The 20,401-nt window shown below is 44.7% G+C and overlaps 1 protein-coding gene across 1 annotated transcript; it reads right to left on the bottom strand.

The window, feature by feature from the left end:
• Positions 1-10,194: 10,194 nt before the first annotated feature.
• Positions 10,195-20,154, bottom strand: LOC127008861 (glutamate receptor ionotropic, kainate glr-3-like). Its single transcript, XM_050881244.1, has 5 exons — positions 19,639-20,154; positions 17,530-17,677; positions 13,679-13,862; positions 12,296-12,483; positions 10,195-10,851 (listed from the first exon to the last, which is right to left on the bottom strand). Exons 1-5 carry the CDS (start codon positions 20,063-20,065, stop codon positions 10,344-10,346), a joined length of 1,455 nt encoding a protein of 484 aa, XP_050737201.1. The 5' UTR covers positions 20,066-20,154; the 3' UTR covers positions 10,195-10,343.
• Positions 20,155-20,401: the final 247 nt, after the last annotated feature.

Genomic DNA, 20,401 nt, shown 5'->3' with positions numbered 1-20,401 from the left:
AGAGGAAAATAAAGGAGACGGAAGGTTGTTAAAGGAATGCATTAGGGATTGTATGAAGGGCTAAGAATTGTATTAGGGATGTATCAATGAATGCAGGAGGCGGAATAAGCAAGAAATTTAGGAAAACCAGACAGGGAATCTTTTTACTATTTGGTGCTGAATAGAAAAAAAAAAACCCGGATCATAATAGAGAATATACTTTGGTTTCGTGTCGTAAATTAAGTCCCCCCCCCCCCCCAATACCTGCTGTCAAATTACCTGCGTAGTAGAGTTGCGTGATACCTGACTTTGAGGGAGTTAAGATCGATACGCTTCAATAATAGACGCCATGACTTATAGATTCCTTAATTACGCGTTTTTCAGCCCTACTCAGTTGACTTATATGATATTTGGAAGAGTGTTAGTAGAGGTTTTAATAATGTTTTGATAGTGATATATTCTCCTTCGCTTTGCTTTCCTGTTCAGCTTAAATCAATTGTCTGTGTGGAAAGATGAAGGTTAAGAAGATAATGATGATGATGATGATGAAGGTTAAAATCTCGCTATAAAGAGCATTTCCTTTCAATTATTAGTTCCCATTAGCACGAGAATAGAAGATGATTAGCCGTAGAAAATGGAGTTTGAGAAGGAGGGAGGGATGGAGGAAGGGAGGGGGGTGAGAGAGAAAGGGAAATAGGGGGAAGGAAGAGAGGAGGAAGGGAGGAAGAGAGGGAAAGGGAGAAACGGAATGAAAGGAATGAAAGAAGGAAAGGGAAAAGGAGGAAAGGAGAGGAGGGAGAGAGAGAACGAGGAAAGGATATAGAACGAGAGAACGAAAGAGGGAGAGGGAAAGAGGAGGAAGAGAGAGAGGGAACGAAGGAAAGGAACGAAACGAGAGGTACAAAAGAGGGAAAGGGAGAGAGGAGGAAAGGAGAGGCGGAGGAAGGGAGAGGACGAGGAAAGAAATTGGAACGAGATGAACAAATGAAGGAAAGGCAAATAAGAGAAAGGGAGAGAAGGAGAGATGGAGGAAACGAGGGAGAGGGAAATAGAAGGAAGGGAAGGGAAGTAGGGCAGTGAAAGTACCCATCCCCCCCCCCCTTTACCCCACCCCCCACCCCAACCACCCCCACCACCACGACAGCAATTAATAAGTGAACACCTTGGAAAACGAAGACTAATACCTGGGAGACACGAACGGGGGCCTTGAGGGTAGACCGTAAGCTGTTTCGCCATCTTCCCCGCACCTCGCCGCAGCCTCCCGCCAGGTGCATCGGCCATTAATCCCATCCTAATTACAGGTAGATTCCCGTGTGATGAATCTCTATGCAGGAGCCGACGCCGAACCCCAACGAAGAGGGCGAGTGTGTTAATGCCTAACCTCGGAGCCAAAGAATAAGAACGTCAGAACATAAGAACGTAAGGAGTCTGCAAGAGGTCAGTAAACAGAAGAACATAAGGAGTCTGCAAGAGGTCGGTAAACATCAGAACATAAGAACGTAAGGAGTCTGCAAGAGGTCGGTAAACATAAGAACACAAGAACGTAAGGAGACTGCAAGAGATCGGTAAACATAAGAACATAAGAACGTAAGGAGTCTGCAAGAGGTCGGTAAACATAAGAACATAAGAACGTAAGGAGTCTGCAAGAGGTCGGTAAACATAAGAACATAGGAACGTAAAGAGTATGCAAGAGGCCGGTAAACATCAGAGCACAAGAACGTAAGGAGTCTGCAGAAGGTCGGTAAACATCAGAACACAAGAACGTAAGGAGACTGCAAGAGATCGGTAAACATCAGAACACAAGAACGTAAGGAGTCTGCAAGAGGTCGGTAAACATCAGAACACAAGAACGTAAGGAGTCTGCAAGAGGTCGGTAAACATAAGAACATAAGAACGTAAGGAGTCTGCAAGAGGTCGGTAAACATCAGAACACAGGAACGTAAGGAGTCTGCAAGAGGCCGGTAAACATAAGAACATAAGAACGTAAGGAGTCTGCAAGAGGTCGGTAAACATAAGAACACAAGAACGTAAGGAGTCTGCAAGAGGTCGGTAAACATAAGAACACAAGAACGTAAGGAGTCTGCAAGAGGTCGGTAAACATAAGAACATAAGAACGTAAGGAGTCTGCAAGAGGTCGGTAAACATCAGAACACAAGAACGTAAGGAGTCTGCAAGAGGTCGATAAACATCAGAACACAAGAACGTAAGGAGTCTGCAAGAGGTCGATAAACATCAGAACACAAGAACGTAAGGAGTCTGCAAGAGGTCGGTAAACATAAGAACATAAGAACGTAAGGAGTCTGCAAGAGATCGGTAAACATAAGAACATAAGAACGTAAGGAGTCTGCAAGAGGTCGGTAAACATAAGAACATAAGAACGTAAGGAGTCTGCAAGAGATCGGTAGGCCCATGCAAGGCAGCTCCTGTGACCCTAACTCCACCTAACATCACTATCCATGAACTTATCTAATCTCTTTCGCGCGGGTCTTCTGGTATCAACATGGCGCCCGTGATGAAGGTGGGCAAACTCTCCTATTCTGCGCCTCCGCCTAACCTTTATAACGCGCCGCCGCAGGACCCGACGGAATGTTCTGAATAATTTACTTTCCCTCTTACCCGCTAGAATATTAACATTTTTCGGCGTGTGTGATGCCTCGCGGGCTGGCCACCTCCTCCTCCTCCTCCTCCTCCTCCTTCTCCTGTCCTTCCCTCTGTCTCCCTCTCTCACTGTCTCCTCTTCCTTTCCCTCTTTGGTTCCTCCTCTCGTTTCCTTTCCGTCTCCTGTTACGTTATACTTTCTTCTCTCTCGTCCTCGTCCGTGTTTCCTCCTCCTGTCTCGTATTGTCTGTTTAGCGTTCAAGCTTCGTTTTTTTTTTTTCTCTTTAACTTTTCTTTTTATCTTTTCTCTCATTTTCGTTTTCCTTCCTCTTCCTCTTATTATTCTTTTTCTTTCTTATCTTTCTTTAACTTTCATCTTTTTATCTTTCATCATTTTTATCTTCCTTTTTTCTCTCGTTTCCGTTTTCTTTTATATTTGCTCGAAAGGTGAATAAGAAATGTGAGTAAAAAAAACGGACACACACATAATAGGACTTCCTCATGATTACAGAAAAACAAACTTAATCTATCGTGTATTCACAGTAATGGATCGTAACGCTAAAGTTGGACCATTCCTCAAGTCTAAATACACAGGCACATACGTGGATATACATTTATTTTTTACAGCACGGAAAACAACTCAAGGGCAACAAAAAGAAGATGTAAAAAAAAAGCCCGCTAACTGTTGCTCTCATATAGTGATAAGTATAGAGTGGCCAAAAGGGAGGTCAATTTCGGATGGACATATACATTCATTACATTGTTTATACACGGATGGGTACACGAACCTCCTTATGATTTTCTTCCCAAGTTATAAAGTCCTGGAAATCAAAATCATACACAGTGTCTTTCTTTCTCTCTTCTTCTTAGGTTATTTATACACGAACTCTTTTTCTCTGCTCAGTTAGAAGTCTCAGAAATCGAAATCATATTGTCTCTTTCCTTCTCTCTTTTCCTTATGTTCTTTATACACGAACTCTTTTTCTCTGCTCAATTAGAAGTCTCAGAAATCGAAATCATATAGTCTCTTTCCTTCTCTCTTCTCCTTATGTTATTCATATACGAACTCTTTTTCTCTGCTCAATTAGAAGTCTCAGAAATCGAAATCATATAGTCTCTTTCCTTCTGTCTTTTCCTTATGTTATTTATACACGAACTCTTTTTCTCTGCTCAATTAGAAGTCTCAGAAATCGAAATCATATAGTCTCTTTCCTTCTCTCTTTTCCTTATGTTATTTATACACGAACTCTTTTTCTCTGCTCAATTAGAAGTCTCAGAAATCGAAATCATACACAGTCTCTTTCTTTCTCTCTTTTCCATATGTTCTTTATACACGAAACTAATTTTTTCTGCTAAATTAGAAGTCTCAGAAATCGAAATCATACACAGTTTCTTTCTTTCTCTCTTTTCCTTATGTTATTTATACACGAACTATTTTTTCTCTGCTCATTTAGAAGTCTCAGAAATCGAAATCATACAGTCTCTTTCTTTCTTTCTTTTCCCAATGTTATTTATACAGGAATCTTTTTTTCTGCTCAATTAGAAGTCTCAGAAATCGAAATCATACACAGTCTCTTTCTCTCTCTCTTTTCCTAATGTTATTTATACACGAAACTCATTTTTTCTGCTCAGTTAGAAGTCTCAGAAATCAAAATCATACAGTCTCTTTCTCTCTCTCTCTTCCTTATGTTATTTATACACGAAACTCATTTTTTCTGCTCAATTAGAAGTCTCAGAAATCGAAATCATACACAATCTCTTTCTTTCTCTCTTTTCCCTATGTTATTTATACACGAAACTCATTTTCTCTGCTCAATTAGAAGTCTCAGAAATCGAAATCATACAGTCTCTTTATTTCTCTCTTCTCCTTATGTTATTTATACACGAACTCTTTTTCTCTGCTCACTTAGAAGTCTCAGAAATCGAAATCATACAGTCTTCTTCTTTCTCTCTTTTCCCTATGTTATTTATACACGAAACTCATTTTTTCTGCTCAATTAGAAGTCTCAGAAATCGAAAACATACACTTTCTCTTACTTTCCTTCCCTCTCGCTCTCTTTCAGGCCAAACGTCCTTAGCTCTACTGTCCTTAAATTCTCAAGGTCCTCAGTTTCAACCTCCTAATACTCACACAAACACTAATGATCTAAACACCAGGTCAGGGAGTCGAGATTATGCACTTCTCCACTTCACTCCTACACGTTATAAAGATCCAAGCCTCCCTCCCTCCCTCCCGCTGTCTCTTATCTTTCTTTCCTCGTGGGAGTGGGAAGGAGGGAGGGAGGGAGGCGAGGCAGATGAGTCCTTTGAGATCACCGCCGCCGCCTCCCCCCCACAGGAAGGTCCTTGCCTCCCTCGGCCTAATAGTGTTGGTAATGAGGAAAGAGCAGGTGCAGGAGGAGGTGTAGGAGGAGGAAGGGAGGGGGAAGGGAAGAGGAGATGCAGGAAGGGAGGAGGTAAGGCATAGGTGTAGGTGGGGAAAGAAGGAGGAGAGGCGTAGAAGGAATGGAGAGGGAAATGAGACGGAGAAAGTGGAAGAGAGAGGGAAGGAGGGGACGTAGGAAGAGAGGGGAAAACGACGGACGAGAGGAAGAGAAAGAGGAAAAAAGAGGGACATAGGAATTTCCAAAGAGGATAAAAGAGGAAAAACAGTGGAAAAGAAGGATGAAGAGATGGATAATAAAAGGAGAGAAGGGGAAGAGGAAAAAAAAAGAATAGAAAGACCCGAAGAAAAAGGAGAGAGGATGAAAAGGAAAGGAGGATTACATAATAAGGAATTGAGGGTAAAATGGAGAAGGGAGAGAAAAAGGAGGAGGAAGAAGAGGAAGAGGAGGAGGAAATGGTAGAAGCGACAATGACGGACCGTAATCACACCATTTGGACACCTTCTCCGCCCCCTCCTCCCCCCTCCTCTCCCCCCCTCTCCCCCTCTTCCCCCTCCCTTACCCACCCACGCCTCGACAAACCATCAGCCCATTACCGCGTTTCCCTTATTCGTGTGTTCATTCTTACATCACCTGACCCAGAGACCCTATTACATTACTCTCTCTCTCTCTCTCTCTCTCTCTCTCTCTCTCTCTCTCTCTCTCTCTCTCTTGTTCTTATCGTTGTTTTGTTGTTGTTGTTGTTGTTGTTGTTGTTGTTGTTGTTGTTGTTGTTGTTGTTGTTGTTGTTGTTGTTGTTGTTGTTGTTGTTGTTGTTTTCACGCCCTTCAGGACCTCAACCAAGCCTCGAACTCACGCTGAAATAATAATAATAATAATAATAATAATAATAATAATAATAATAATAATAATAATAATAATAATAATAATAATAATAATAATAATAATAATAATAATAATAATAATAATAATAATAATAATAATAATAATAATAATAATGATAATAATGATAATAATGATAATGATAATAATGATAATAATGATAATAATAATAATAATAATAATAATAATAATAATAATAATAATAATAATAATAATAATAATAATAATAATAATAATAATAATAATAATAATAGTGTGTGTGTGTGTGTGTGTGTGTGTTCCATCCATCCTGTCCTTATCTTCTTCCTCCTCCTCCTCCTCTTCCTCCTCCTCCTCCTTTTCCTCTTCCTGCCCCTCCCATCCTCTTCCTCCTCCTCCTTCTCTTCCTCCTTATATTCTTTTCCTCCTCTTCCTCCTGCTCATCCTGTCTCCTTCTTCCTCCTCCTTAACTACTTTTACCACTACATCCTCCTCCTCCTCCTCCTCCTCCTCCTCCTGGTGTCTCTTCTATCCTCTTCCTCTTCCTGCCCCATTCAACTATCATTTTTTTTCTCCTTTTCCTCCTCCTCCTCCCCCTCTTCCTGCTTCTTCATTCCTCCTTCTTCCTTCCACCTTTTCCTCCTCCTCCTCTTCCTATCCCTATTTTTTTCTTGTTCTTCTTGTTTTTGTTTTGTTCTTGTTCATGATTATTTTTTTCTTTCTTTGTTTCTCTCTTTCTTTTTTTTTTCTTTCTCTCTTTCCTTTTGTTGTTGTTGTTATTTTTGTCTTTGTTCTTGTTCTTGTTCTTCTTCTTCCTCTTCCTCTTCTTCTTCTTCTTCTTCTTCTTCTTCTTCTTCTTCTTCTTCTTCTTCTTCTTCTTCTTCTTCTTCTTCTTCTTCTTCTTCTTCTTCTTCTTCTTCTTCTTCTTCTTCTTCTTCTTCTTCTTCTTCTTCTTCTTCTTCTTCTTCTTCTTCTTCTTCTTCTTCTTCTTCTTTCTCGTCTTCGTCTGCGTCCTGGTCCTCCTCCTCCTCCTATCTTCTCCACCTTATCTTCCTCCCCCTCCTCCTCCTCCTCTTCCTCCTCCAATGTCTGTGTTACATCGACTCGACTAGAAATAACGGTTTGCCCATTCAGTCGAGTCGATGTAACACAGACACTGGAAGGAGTTTCTTTTCAAACCGAGTCATCCGCCACTGGAACAATCTTCCCTCTGAAGTAGTAAATGCGAATACCATCAACTCCTTCAAATATAGAATCGACCGTCATTTCGCTGCGTCGGGAGTAAACTGAATAACGAGGGGCTTTCATCTGCTCCTCAATATCGAGGTGCTTTCATCTGCTCACCAAGCCCCAAGTGGCGGTCGAGCAGATTAAATCACCCAAGCGGGCGACCTCGTAATGAGCCAATAGGCTTTCTGTTGCCTGCATTTCCATGTTTCCATGTTTACATGTTTTCTCCTCCTTCTTCCTCTCTTCCCCTCGTCTCAGGAAGCAATTAGGGAGCAGGAAGGAGATGTGAGGAGACCATTACTGAAGGAGGGGGAGCTGAAGGATAATGTAGGACAGGAAGAGATATTGCAAAGAGAAGGAGGCGAAGGAAGCGAAGGATCTATAAAGGAAGGAGATGATGATGAAGGAGAAGGATGGGAGAAGGAAGGAGATGAAAACTGAAGGAGTCTAGCTAAAGGAAGAAGAAAACGAAAGGAGGAGAAGGAAGGGGATGGATAGACATAGCAAAAGGCACACGAAGGAAGCGAAGGATTCATAAAGGAAGATGATGGTGAAGGAGGAGGAGTGAGGGAGAAGGATGGGAGAAGGAAGGAGATGAAAAATGAAGGAGTCTAGCTAAAAGAAGAAGAAAACGAAAGGAGAAGAAGGAAGGGGATGGATAGACGTAAGAAAAGTATACGAAGGAAGGGAAGATGATGAAGGAGAGGTAAAGGAAGGAAGGAGAAGAGGAAGAAGATGAAAAATGAAGGTACTTAATAAAAGAAAAAGAAGAAGAAAATGCATAAAACATACGTAGGAAGAAAATAATTAATAAAAGAAGATAATGATGAAGGAGAAGAAAAGAGAAGAGGAAGAAGATGAAACAAATGAAGTCTAGTTAAAAGAAGAAGAAAGCGAAGGAGGAGGAAGAGTAGGATGAGAGAGATAAGGGAGAAGGAAGAAGAAGGAAGAGAAGAAGAAAAAATTGAAGGAGTGTCTAACTAAAAAAGAAAAAGAAAACGGAGGAGGAGAAAAAGGAAGGGGATAGATAGGTTGGAAAGTTGGAAAGTTTCGTTTAGTCGGCGCAACATCTGTGGTCATATGCCGGAGAGAGACAGGAGGGGAAAGGGATAGATAGGTAGATAGATAGAGAGAGAGAGATAGTTGGATATATAGAAAGATAAACAGAGAAAAAATAAATGGGAAGTAGGGATAACCATAATAAAAGAGGGTATAAGATAATGAGATAAAAAGAATGGCGGGAGTTGCTGTTATTTCTTCTTCCTCCTCCTCCTCCTCCTCTTCCTCCTCCTCCTCACCTAACACTATACATAAACTGGACAGCCACTCACTCGGGGACAGACAAAGAAACAGGTTGATACTGCTGCTGCTGACGATGATACTGATGCTGATAATAACGTAAAAAACCATTCCTAAAAAGACTGACAGAGAGACCGGAAGTGTGTATATATGTATGTCTGTGTATGAAATGAATGTATATATGGGGGGGGGGGTATGTGGGCATGGGCATGGGCGTGGAGGGGAAGGAGGAGGTGTGGGTGGCCGAGGGTGGGACAGGAAACCCTCTAGCGGGGACATGACACACAAGGTTGCTGGGGCTCCTTCAGGGAATCAGGTGGAAGGGAGAGGCCGTAAGGGAGAGAGTGGGAGGCTGCAAGGGGGAAGATGAGAGGTGGAAGCTGCAAGGGAGGGGAAGAGAGGGAGAGAGAGAGAGGCTGCAAGGGTGAAGATGGGAGGGAGAGGATAAGAGGAAGGTGATGCAATGGATGAGAGGGAGAAGATGAGAGGGAGAGAGAGAGGCTGCAAGGGTGAAGATGGGAGGGAGAGGATAAGAGGAAGATGATGCAACGGATGAGAGGGATAATATGAGAGGGAGAGAGAGAGAGAGAGAGGCTGTAAGGGTGGAGACGAGAGGGAGAGGATAAGAGGAAGATGATGCAATGGATGAGAGGGAGAAGATGAGAGGGGGAGAGAGAGAGAGGCTGTAAGAGTAAAAACGGGAGGGAGAAGCTGCAAGGGAAAGGGTGAGGGGATGAAAATGAGAGGGTGAGTTTATATGAACTTTTTATCTTCTCTTTATTCCCTCTCAGATGTCTCAGTGGGGGCAAAGATGAGTGAGAGAGGAAGAGAGGAAGGAGAGGATGCGAGAGAGATTCTAAAGGTGAGGATGAAAAGGATTGGGTCATTCTAAGGAGAGGCTGCAAGGAGGATTATGAGATGGAAAAGATGAGGAAAGAGAATGAGAAAGTGGGAGCTGCAAAGGAGTGGAGAAAAAACAATCGTCGAGAGGCTGGAAGCAAGAAGATGGAAGTGATGACAGAGATGGATGCTGGAGCTGAAAATACTTAAGAAAACAAAAAATTAAAGCAAAAAAGTCAAGGTATTAGTTATTAATGTATACACAGTGCCGGGGATTGGATGGAGTACACACACACACACACACACACACACACACACACACACACACAAACTCATGCCGGAAAAAATGGTGAGAAACTTGCTGGAGAAACTCGAGGGAAGCAGGTGCAAAGAAGGGAGAGGCGGCTAGTATAAGTGATGGAGTGAAGGGAGGGTGAGGGGAAGGGTGAGGGGGAGCGGTGAGAGCGGGGGACAGGCGGTGTTGTGGGGCAGCAGGTGAGAGGCGGGCCAACCGGAAATGCTGCAGGTGGGGCGGCAGCCGTGACGGGGAGGTGCCGCGGGAGACAAGGGGCGGAGAGGCTGGGCTGGCCGGGCTGCTACATCGACGCCGCACAAATATTTCTTTCGTTTTGCAGCCTTCATGCGGAGACACTTTTGGTGCGTGACGGTGATCATTGTATAGTAAGCGGCGGGACTTACCTAGGTATGCTTAGTCTGTCTGTCTGTCTGTCCCGTGAAGATAGTTGGAGTGGTCGTAGTAGAGGCCTGCTCTTGCTTGGGGTGGGTGCTGTTGTTGTGAGGTGCATAAGCCAGAGACGCCGAGGCAACATGCGAGTTTGTTCCGCTTAGATTCCTGGATGTGGCCGCGACGTGGCTCGCTGAGCACCGCGGGACGCAGGAAGACAGTATACGCACCGCCTCCAGGCTTGGCAAGGTGGCTGCGGCTGGCGGGGCGAGGATGAAGAAAAAATTCCCCCAGGAAGACCACCAGCGCCACCACGGAGCCCATCCCCAGGATCATAAAGGAGCTCTGCAGGTGGGCGAGGGTCAGCTCATCGGGCTCATGCTCCATCGTCTGTGGGAAGTCATGATGGTCAAGGACGCACCAGAAATGGAAATCAAAAGCGGCATTTCGTGAAGTTGCCGCCACTCCTAAAACAAGTATTTGGCCCTCTTGTTATGATCAGCACACAGACAGGCAGGTGCGAGGTGCAGGTGAGGGGTGGGTGGTGGGCAGGACAGGCTGAGAGGGGCACCAACCTCGCCCTCACGGCCGGGGAACAAGTCCATGATCTCGTCGTGCCACTTGTACACCAGCCCCGCCTCCACCAGCCGCTGCACCCCCTTGCTGAACTTGTGCCGCCACGGCGTGTGCTTTCTATACAGGAGAGCCAAGTGGCCCCTGTACAGCTGGGGCTTCATGCTGTACACCTTCGAGTTGACTCCAAGGGAGCGGTAGACTATTTTTATGTAGGAGTTGGTGTCCACCTGGGCGTGAGTGCCGGCCACAACGCGCTCCACGCAGGCACTTGTGCCGGAGAACTTTAGCGTGGTGTTCTCCGGCAACAGCTCCATCTTGGCTCCCATCTTGGCCAGCGACTCGTCCGTGGAGGTCAGCAGCGCCTCGGGAACGAACTCTCCGTAGTCCAGCATGCACATCCTGTGGCGGAGGTTGGGTCAGCACGGGCAGGGGACAACACGGCTCCTATCTATTATCTTTTCTATCTATCTATATCAACTTATCTATGTTTGTCTGTATTCTATCTCTGTCCCTATCTCTGTATAACCATTTTTCTGTTTTCAGGTAATGAAAATTTTGGATTGCCACATTCGCCTCGATTCTTTCACTCTTCACTTGTCAGCGGCCACGAGTCACTCAGCCGCTCTGGAGGGACACAATACACACGCACGCGCCGTCCCTCCGCCGCCCCCCCGCCTCGGTGCCGGCCGGGCGAGGCGCTGTTCCGGCTGTGCTTGCCTCTCCGCCGCGGGGATTACACACAGGAATGACGCATCGTACTCTCTGTTCAGCTTTTGAGACCGAGCTGAGGATACCCTTTGCCGTGCCCCGAACAGAACCCTTGTGGACGTGAGGGAGAATCGAGGGTTATGGATCTGGGAGGACGCTCGGTGCCTCGGCATGGAAGGAACACACGAGATCCTTGGGGCTCTATCTGTCTCCTTCTGTTATTTAAGATTTCCCGGAGAATGAATGGTTTGCCTTCTCGTCGCTCGGCACTGCATAAGCGGCGCGGCCATCCTCGGGTCACTTCTGTTCACCCACGCTCATCGGATTAAGGGAATGCATGAATGACTGGACGCTTGACGAAACAAACGGGATATTAAAGCACCGGAGATAATAAAGACGTTACACGCACACGCACGCAGGCACACACGCACCCTCCCTTCCCCCCCACACACACACAGCACACGCACACACACATAGAATTAGCTAGTGACTGAGTATACCACGAAAGGAAACACGCATATTCAAAACCTATTAGTAACAAAACATCTATAATACCACCATCAACGACAACAACAAAATCTACCTTTCACCCTAGGTCTCTGAAAACACTTAAAGAGATAGCTAAATTCTATGAAGTACGATATAAAAACAAAATACTAATAATAACGACAATAACTTTAACAACAATACACACCCAATCCTTCCCACCATGTCTCTAAAACACGTAAAAAAGACAATTAAACGCACTCTACCATATACAGCAAAATACAATAAAAAGACATATACTTCAAAATAGCAATAATGGTAACACTAACCTCAACAACACACTCTATCTTTCACCTAATGTTTCTTAACCCGGTAGCAGCGATGGGCCAAATTTGTGGCTTTACCGTGTAGCAGCGACGGGCCAAATTTTTGCCATGATATAAACCCCCCAATAAATAGATGATGCATAAACTGACCACAAATGCGTTAATGTATACTATGAAATGGTTTGCGTGAGTGATGATTTTTTCTCCTTTTTCTCGCTTAGAGGAGCCTTTAAGAAACATGATCCAGGCAGCTACCGGGTTAAACATATGAAAAGACTACCAAACACACGCTGCCCTGTACAGTCACTCTCTCCCCGGCTTACTTGAGTTTGCTGTCGGCGAGCTGCTTGAAGGTGTGGATGCGGGCGGGGTAGGCGGGCACAGTGAGCACGGCGATGAGGTTACACGTGTACGAGATATCGAGGACGAGCATTACGAACCACCACAGGCCCAGGAAGCTCTTGGAGACCCACGAGGCCGGTAGGTGCTCCATGGACTGCATCACCATACCCTGGAATAAAAAAAGACATGGGGCCACTTCGACAGTCCTGCACATTGTCATTGTAAGCGCCCCAACCAAACCATATCCACCACAATGATCCTCTGTTTCTACTCATTACCAGAGACTAATAAAGAGATTTCCTTCGTAGAGTCCTAAAATTCCCTCTACCTTTTTATATCAATGCCAAACACTATAGAGCTACAAGGAATTTTCGTCGGATTTTGTGCTTGGTTGGGGAGCTTACAAATTTGCTGTTCTGAGGCCGGATTCATCAAACCTCTTACGAGACCTGTTGTTGGTAAGTCTTCTGGTAACTCCATCATTTAGGAACGCTCTTGATCTTAAGGCGACTCCAATGGCAATGAAAGAAGTGTCGACCAGGCCAGTACTTCATTCACTGTCATCGGAGCAGCCTAAACAAAAAAGATCATTCGTAGAGGACAGATTTACTTAAAGACTTATACCAACGACCGGTCTTGTAGTGGCTTGATGAATCCGGCTCCTGGACTGTAAAACTGGTCCATTGTTTCAGATAAAGCATTACTTCCCTTTTTAATAGAGCGACGAAGCCACTGTTAAGAAAGAGAGTATGAATAATCAAGAACCCATAAAACCAGCTTCCTTCTCAGCGAAACGAAGCCACAGCTGTTAGAGAAAATATGAATAACCAAGAGTTAATAAAAAAATAGCTTCCGTCTCATTAATAGAAATATAGTCATAGCACTCGCAATATTAATAAGAAAAGAAAATATCTGATATACCCTTCCATCAACAGTATCATTCTCTTAACGAAATTTCCCGTACAGAGACGAAGCCACAACTATTAGAGAGAGGGAGAAAGAACAGTACATCAAGGAACGGAGAGCAAGAGCAACCGGGACCCCTCAATAACTAAGTAACTAACACAGCTTACCATATCTTACCATCACTCCCCTTAACCCACTGACTGCGGATTTCCTATATAAAGACACCACCAAGATTCAGGAGTGGAGCAAAAAGTGGCCGTTAAAATTCAATGAAGATAAATGTGAAGTCCTGTAGCTTGGGAGGGGAAATCCGGCATACCAATACCACATGGGAAACACTCAATTATCCACCACAGAGGCAGAGAAAGACCTGGGAGCATCTGTTACCAGGCTACAAGTGAAGGCGAAATCCGTGCCAATCGCAGCGGACAGGTTAACAAACAGCCACGATGCCTTACCCTTAGCGTTATCAAGAAGCTCCTCGCTAAAGACAGGTGATACTTCCGCAGGTTGAGCAGGTAGAAAATGAGGGTGACGAGGACCATAACGCCAAACACCAGCGCCCAGACCATTCCAGTGTAGGGGAAGAGCAGGTTCATCCAGCGGGGAAGCGGCGGCGGCACTCTCACCATGACCCCGAACCTGCCGGCGACCCACACGGGATGCATGTCAGACTTCGATAAATACCTCTGTCTCTTTCCTTCTCTGTGTCCCTCCCCCTCCGTCTTCATCTACCGCTTTCTCTTTAATGATTACTGCAGAAGAACATGTCATTTCCGTTCCCCAGAGACATTAATTGGTGTATTTATGCTTCGTCACAAAGAGGATACGAAGAGAGTGAAGGCCAAGGCGTCATGGCTCAGGGACGAGGGTAAAGGCGATGCCGCGGCGTGCATGCTTAGATGTTCCCGCCAGGCACTGAAGGAGAAACTCTCTGTGTGACTTCAATGGCATAATCACGAGTTAGTAATGTCGGTCGATAAATATTATACCCTAGAAATATATTAGGTCGTTAGTCTGAGGAACCACTGACTGATTTCTTTATAAGCGAAGAACATAAATTCATAAACAGCATTACACTGTCCTATTCACGAGTTAAAAATACCGCCCGGAAGTTATTATATCCTCGACACATTTTAGGTTCTTAGTCTGGGGAACCACCGACTTTGATTTCTTTATAAGCGAAGATCATCAATTTATAGAGAGCACCATAGGAACACGAACACAAAGCCAGGCAGTAAAGGGCAGGCATACTATTAACCAGGCCTCCTTATCTCCATTGAACAGTTCGCAAGCTGACAATATGAGCCGCGAAATACCATCCCTAAGCTAAGAGTATCAATGCAGAAACAGATTTAACCGGGTTTTCATGGGTGATTTTGAGGTTCATGGTGCAGAGAGAGGAAATAAGTCGAGGAGGAGGAGAGGAGAGAAGGTGATAAGAGATGAGGAGAAAGAGGAGAGAGGGGAGGAGGATAGAGGAGGGGGAAAGGGAGAAAGGGTGATAGAAGAGGATAAGAAGGAGGAAAGAGGAAGAGGGGAAAAGGGAGAAAGGGTGATGGAAGAGGATAAGGAAGACAGAGGGGTGGAGGAAAGAGGAAGAGGGTGAAATGGAGAAAGGGTGATAAAAGGGAAGACAAAGGAAAGAAGATAGGGAGGGGGAAACAGGGTGATAAGAGGAGAAAAAGACGAGTGGGGAGGAAGAAAGAGGAAGAGGGGTAAGGAAGAAAGAGTGATGAAAGAGGTTACTGTCACTAGGATCGCAAAACAGTCCGTGGAAAGCCAAGCAACTTCTACGAGAGCATTTTCAAGCAGGCAAACTGAGGCGCCGATACATTGAAGAATAAGAACATGACTTTATTGATTACTTCGCAACCTAACACTAACACTAACAATATCACTCACGAATTATCATCCCTGGTATAGCATGGACTCAAAGGCAGTTAAGCAGAGATCCATTGCCGCCTTCTACAGCGCTGCGTAGGAGACTCCCATTGAACAGCATTGTAAAGCGACTGACCGAGGAACATTTGCCTTGGCCTGAGCGACGCGCGGCACAACGCAGGTGATGATGTGTGGGCGAGGTGTTGTTATGGTGAAGGGACGCCGATTTGTGGGATGAATTAAGTATGAGGCGGAGAGTTAATGTTTTGAATGAGATGTTTTATTACTGTTATATGTACTTTTTTTTATTTATTGAGGTCCGATTGCTGTTACTACGCATATGTTCGTTCCTACGGTGGTTCATCTTCGCTTTTCTTATAGATTTTAGTGCTTTTTTCTGTTAATGTTGTGTTACAGAGCTTAAAAAAATTCGATACTACTATAGCACATGAAAATTTGTATTCGAATTCCGTGTAACTTATCTGACTCCTGTTACTACGCATCTATGTTCTTTCTCATGTTATTCACTTTCCTTATAGATGTTTTGTGTTTATTTTTCTTTATATGCTATGATACAAAACGTGAAATGCGACTTAAACATATGAAGATCTCTATTTCAATTCCTTTTAACTCTTTTAACTCCTCCAGTCACCTCCCCTCGCATTATTCTCTTCCCTTATATATGGCTTGTATTCACTTTTCTATATATGATATGATACTAAACGTGAAATGCGACACGAACAATTATTAAAGGTCTATTTATATTCCAATGTCTGTATTTCAATGTCTGTATTTCAATGTCTGTATATCAATGTCTGTATATAAATGTCTCTATTCCAATGTCTGTATTCCAAATGTCTCTTTTCCAATGTCTCTATTCCAATGTTTGTATTCCAAATGTCTCTTTTCCAATGTCTCTATTCCAATGTCTGTATTCCAATGTCTGTATTCCAATGTCTGTATTCCAATGTCTGTATTCCAAATGTCTCTATTCCAATGTCTGTATTCCAATGTCTGTATTCCAAATGTCTGTATTCCAAATGTCTCTATTCCAATGTCTGTATTCCAATGTCTGTATTCCAAATGTCTGTATTCCAAATGTCCAACAATTACTTTTCCGATGACGATACACACTCATAAAATACAAATAGCATGATTCTCTCTCTCTCTCTCTCTCTCTCTCTCTCTCTCTCTCTCTCTCTCTCTCTCTCTCTCTCTCTCTCTCTCTCTCTCTCTCTCTCTCTCTCTCTCTCTCTCTCTCTCTCTCTCTCTCTCTCTCTCTCTCTCTCTCTCTCTCTCTCTCTCTCTCTCTCTCTCTCTCTCTCTCTCTCTCTCTCTCTCTCTCTCTCAGGCAAAACTAATTAAAACCAAAATGAAAGGAAAATGAAGTAAAAATGAAAGGAAAATGAAAGAGAAAGGAAAATGAAGAATGGAGAAAGAGAGGAAAAACGGGGAAATGAAGACAAAATCAAGAGGAAAGGAGGAAGAAGAAAAAAAAAAAGACAGGTAAATGACGCAGAAAGGAATATGCATCGTCGCCCAGCAGAGAGATAAGGATCGGAGCGTTGAGAAAAGTAAGGGAGGAAGGGGGAAAGAGGGGAAGGCGAAGAAGGACAAGGGCTGTGTCTGAGGGATAAATTAAGAGGAGGAGGAAGAGGAGGAGGAGGAGGACTGAGGAATAAACTAACTGCATTGTCACGTGACCCCGCTGGAATGGTGTTAACTAGAGAGAGAAAAGAGATACTGTTAGTGCTTATCTTGACGGTAGTTAAGAGGAGAAGGAGGAGGAGTTAAAGGAGGACTGAGGAATAAACTAACTGCATTGTCACGTGACCCCGCTGGAGGGAAATAGAGATCCTGTTAGTGCTTATCTTGATGGTAGTTAAGAGGAGGAGGAAGAGGAGGAAGAGGAGGACTGAGGAATAAACTAACTGCATTGTCACGTGACCCCGCTGGAATGGTGTTAACTAGAGAGAGAAAAAGAGATCCTGTTAGTGCTTATCTTGATGGTAGTTAAGAGGAGGAGGAGGAGGAGGAGGAGGACTGAGGAATAATAATAATAAGAAAAAGAACAACAAGAGCACGAAAGAGAACACGAAAGAGAAGAACAAGAACAAGACGAACTAGAAGAAAAGAAGGAGATAATGTAAGAAGGAGAAAAAGAAAGCGAAATAGAAAAAAAAAGAAAGGACAACAGGAAAATAAGGTAAGGAGAAGACAGAAGAGCGACATCAACTAGACTTACTAGAGGACGAATCACTGAAACATGGACACAACTGAATAGGAAGAAGAACAAGACGACTAAGAACAGAAATAACAATAACAATAACAAGAAGAAGAGCAGTGAGTCCACCTGGCAATATAGTTAAGTCGACGTGAGTGAGCGGGGTGCGAGGTGGCCTAGGGACGCACGCCGCAGACTCACCCTTCATTGTAGTAGCTGCCGCTGTAGTCGAAGTCCCTGCCGCGCTCCTCCGTCACCGTGTAGTAGTTGATGGCGAGGGAAGACTGGCCGCGGTACAATGTTCCTAGATACCCCGTCCACGTGCCGTTCGCCGGCGACCCCCACGACCCTGTACATGTGGGGACGGGAAGGAAGGCGTGAGGAAGGGATAATCTAACCTAACATGCGAGGAGAGGAAGGGTAGCGTTAGGCGTGAAGCAGAGATAACCTAACTTAACCTAACATGCGAGGCGAGGAAGGGTAGCGTGAGGCGTAAGGCAGGGACAACCTAACCTAACCTAATCTAACCTAAGATATGGGGTGGGAAGGGTGGTGTCAGGCGGGAGGCAGGGACATCCTAACCTAACCTAACATATGGGGTGGGAAGGGTAGCGTGAGGCGTGGGGCAGGGACAACCTAACCTAACCTAATCTAAGATATGGGGCAGGGAGGGTGGTGTTAGGTGTGAGGCAGGGACAACCTAACCTAACCTAACATATAAGAACATAAGAACATAGGAGTCTGCAAGAAGCCGGTAGGCCTGTACGAGGCAGCTCCTTTGACCTAAGCTCCCGTGAATCTAACCCAACCTAATATCGCTGTCCATGAATTTATCTAATCTATTTTTGAATGTGACAATTGTATTGACACTCACAACATGACTGCTAAGCCTATTCCACTCATCCACCACTCTGTTAGTAAGCCAATTTTTGCCTATGTCCCTGTTGAATCTGAATTTATCCGGTTTAAACCCATTACTACGTGTCCTACCCGGTTCTCTTACCAACAAAACCTAATGAATATCCCCCTTATTAAAGCCCTTCATCCATTTATAAACCTCAATCATGTCTCCACGCACCCTTCGTGGGAAGGGTAGCGTGAGGCGTGGGGCAGGGACAACCTAACTTAACCTAACATCCTACACAACACAACGCAATACCTTATCACTCCACAATAATCACATCAGCACACACCTTCAACACACTGCACACAAAATCTTATCATCCCAATTCCATACACAACGCAAAATCGCAAACACACACACACACACACACACACACACACACACACGCACAACACTGCACGCAAACCTTTATCACTCTTCATACAAAACACACCAGCAGACGCACACATACGCAACACACTACACGCAATATAATGTTTTTTTTTTTTTTATGTGTCAGTGAACTCTATGTCTTTAAAAACGTGGGTTATTTTTTCCATATAACATTTTACTTACTCCCTTACGAAAACGGAATCTTTAAACATGAATGACTATGATGGAAAGGGAGTGCTCCGTCTGTCAACAGGTAGAAGGTAATTATAAAGGAAGCTAAAAACAGGTATCAGACGGGTAGATAAAGGAACAAGTACAGATAAATGAACAGCAACACCCTATTCTTCCTTCCCCCTTCTGTCAGTGTCACGAATACGAGAACAGATATAACCAACGGAAGGGAAAGGAAGGTTACATGACGCACCAATCCATGCAATGACAGGGTACTACATCTCACAACTCTCACGCGGCGTCATAATCACCCTCGGCGCTGTATGCATAAAAAATAACAGACTCAGAGGTGACTGGCGTGACAAACAGGGCCGGGACACGCACACACTTCATCCACAAGGCTACAGTTAAGGCCTGTGTCTTATTCACGGCATAGATGAGACTACCGTAGTGCTGCGTGCATGGGAAAGAGAAAATGTTGGGACGAAGCAAATGGTGATGTACTGTGTCGTCTATTTTGGGTTCATTATCATATTCGAGTTAGTGTAGTTAGTATCCGTGTGTGTGGTTTCTGTATCCCTCGCTGTACTCCTTCATATATCCTAGAAGATTACAAATAGCTACGTACGTGGTGGTAATTGAGGGAGCGCCTTCACATGTCTGGGCTGATGAATCGAACAGACTGAGTTTCTCCCTTGTCTTAATATCGGCTGTCCTTCACGGCCTAGGCGTTCGCACACTGTGTATACCATTTATCACGAGGGTATGCGTTATGCTGGAGACCCGCCCCCCTTAATTCCTTACCACTATTACTCCTACTACTACTACTACTACTACTACTACTACTACTACTACTTCGTTACCGTCGGTGCTACGGTGCGTATAGACGGGTCGGAAGTTGAGCCACTTTGCCATGACATTTATGATCCGTATGTTGGAGCCGTCGATGGTGCCGTTCTCCTGCCGGTACACGAGCGGGACGTCGTCGTAGGAGCAGGTTATAGGAAATTCTCGCCCCTTGAAGTCCACGAAGCGATCACGGAACAGCGCGTCCCATGTGGCGAAGGCATCGGCGTCCCAGAGGCCCAGCGTGACCCATTCCTCCGAGACGAGTCTGGTCAACACTCTGTAGGTGGAGTTCCCTGGCGACGGACAGATGACGCCCAGCAGCGTGGTCGTCTGGAGAAGCGGGGACTGAGATAGTTCCTGAAAGTTGCAGTCCCCAGCGGCCACGAACACCAGCAAGGCCCCGGGGTGCAGCCACTGCGGAGGGGACTCCAGTGGCCCCATTCTCCCCGCCCTCACCACCACCACCGCCACGTCTGCCACGGGAGACGAGAAAGTTTGATTTTCTTGAAAGATGATCTAGTGCTGTGAGATATTTGATATGACTTAATAATATGAAAAATATCTACATGATTATTTCAATCTTATAACGCGTTCAAATCGTCGGTGACGAGGATATAGGCTGTGTCAAACTTGGAATGGGACAGGAGGCACCACAATGACACACATGGCGGGACATGTACAGAGGGAGAGACACAAATGCGCCCCGCCCCTCCTTGAGTATCAAGCCGCTGAGGCGGCAAAGTCTTACGAGGTTTGATGAAGCGGTAGAGGTCCGTG

This window comes from Eriocheir sinensis, chromosome 39, assembly GCF_024679095.1.
Source record: "Eriocheir sinensis breed Jianghai 21 chromosome 39, ASM2467909v1, whole genome shotgun sequence".
Taxonomy (NCBI): Eukaryota; Metazoa; Arthropoda; class Malacostraca; order Decapoda; family Varunidae; genus Eriocheir; species Eriocheir sinensis.
Note: the sequence above shows the minus strand (reverse complement) of the source record. Positions and strands in the feature narration are given on the sequence as shown.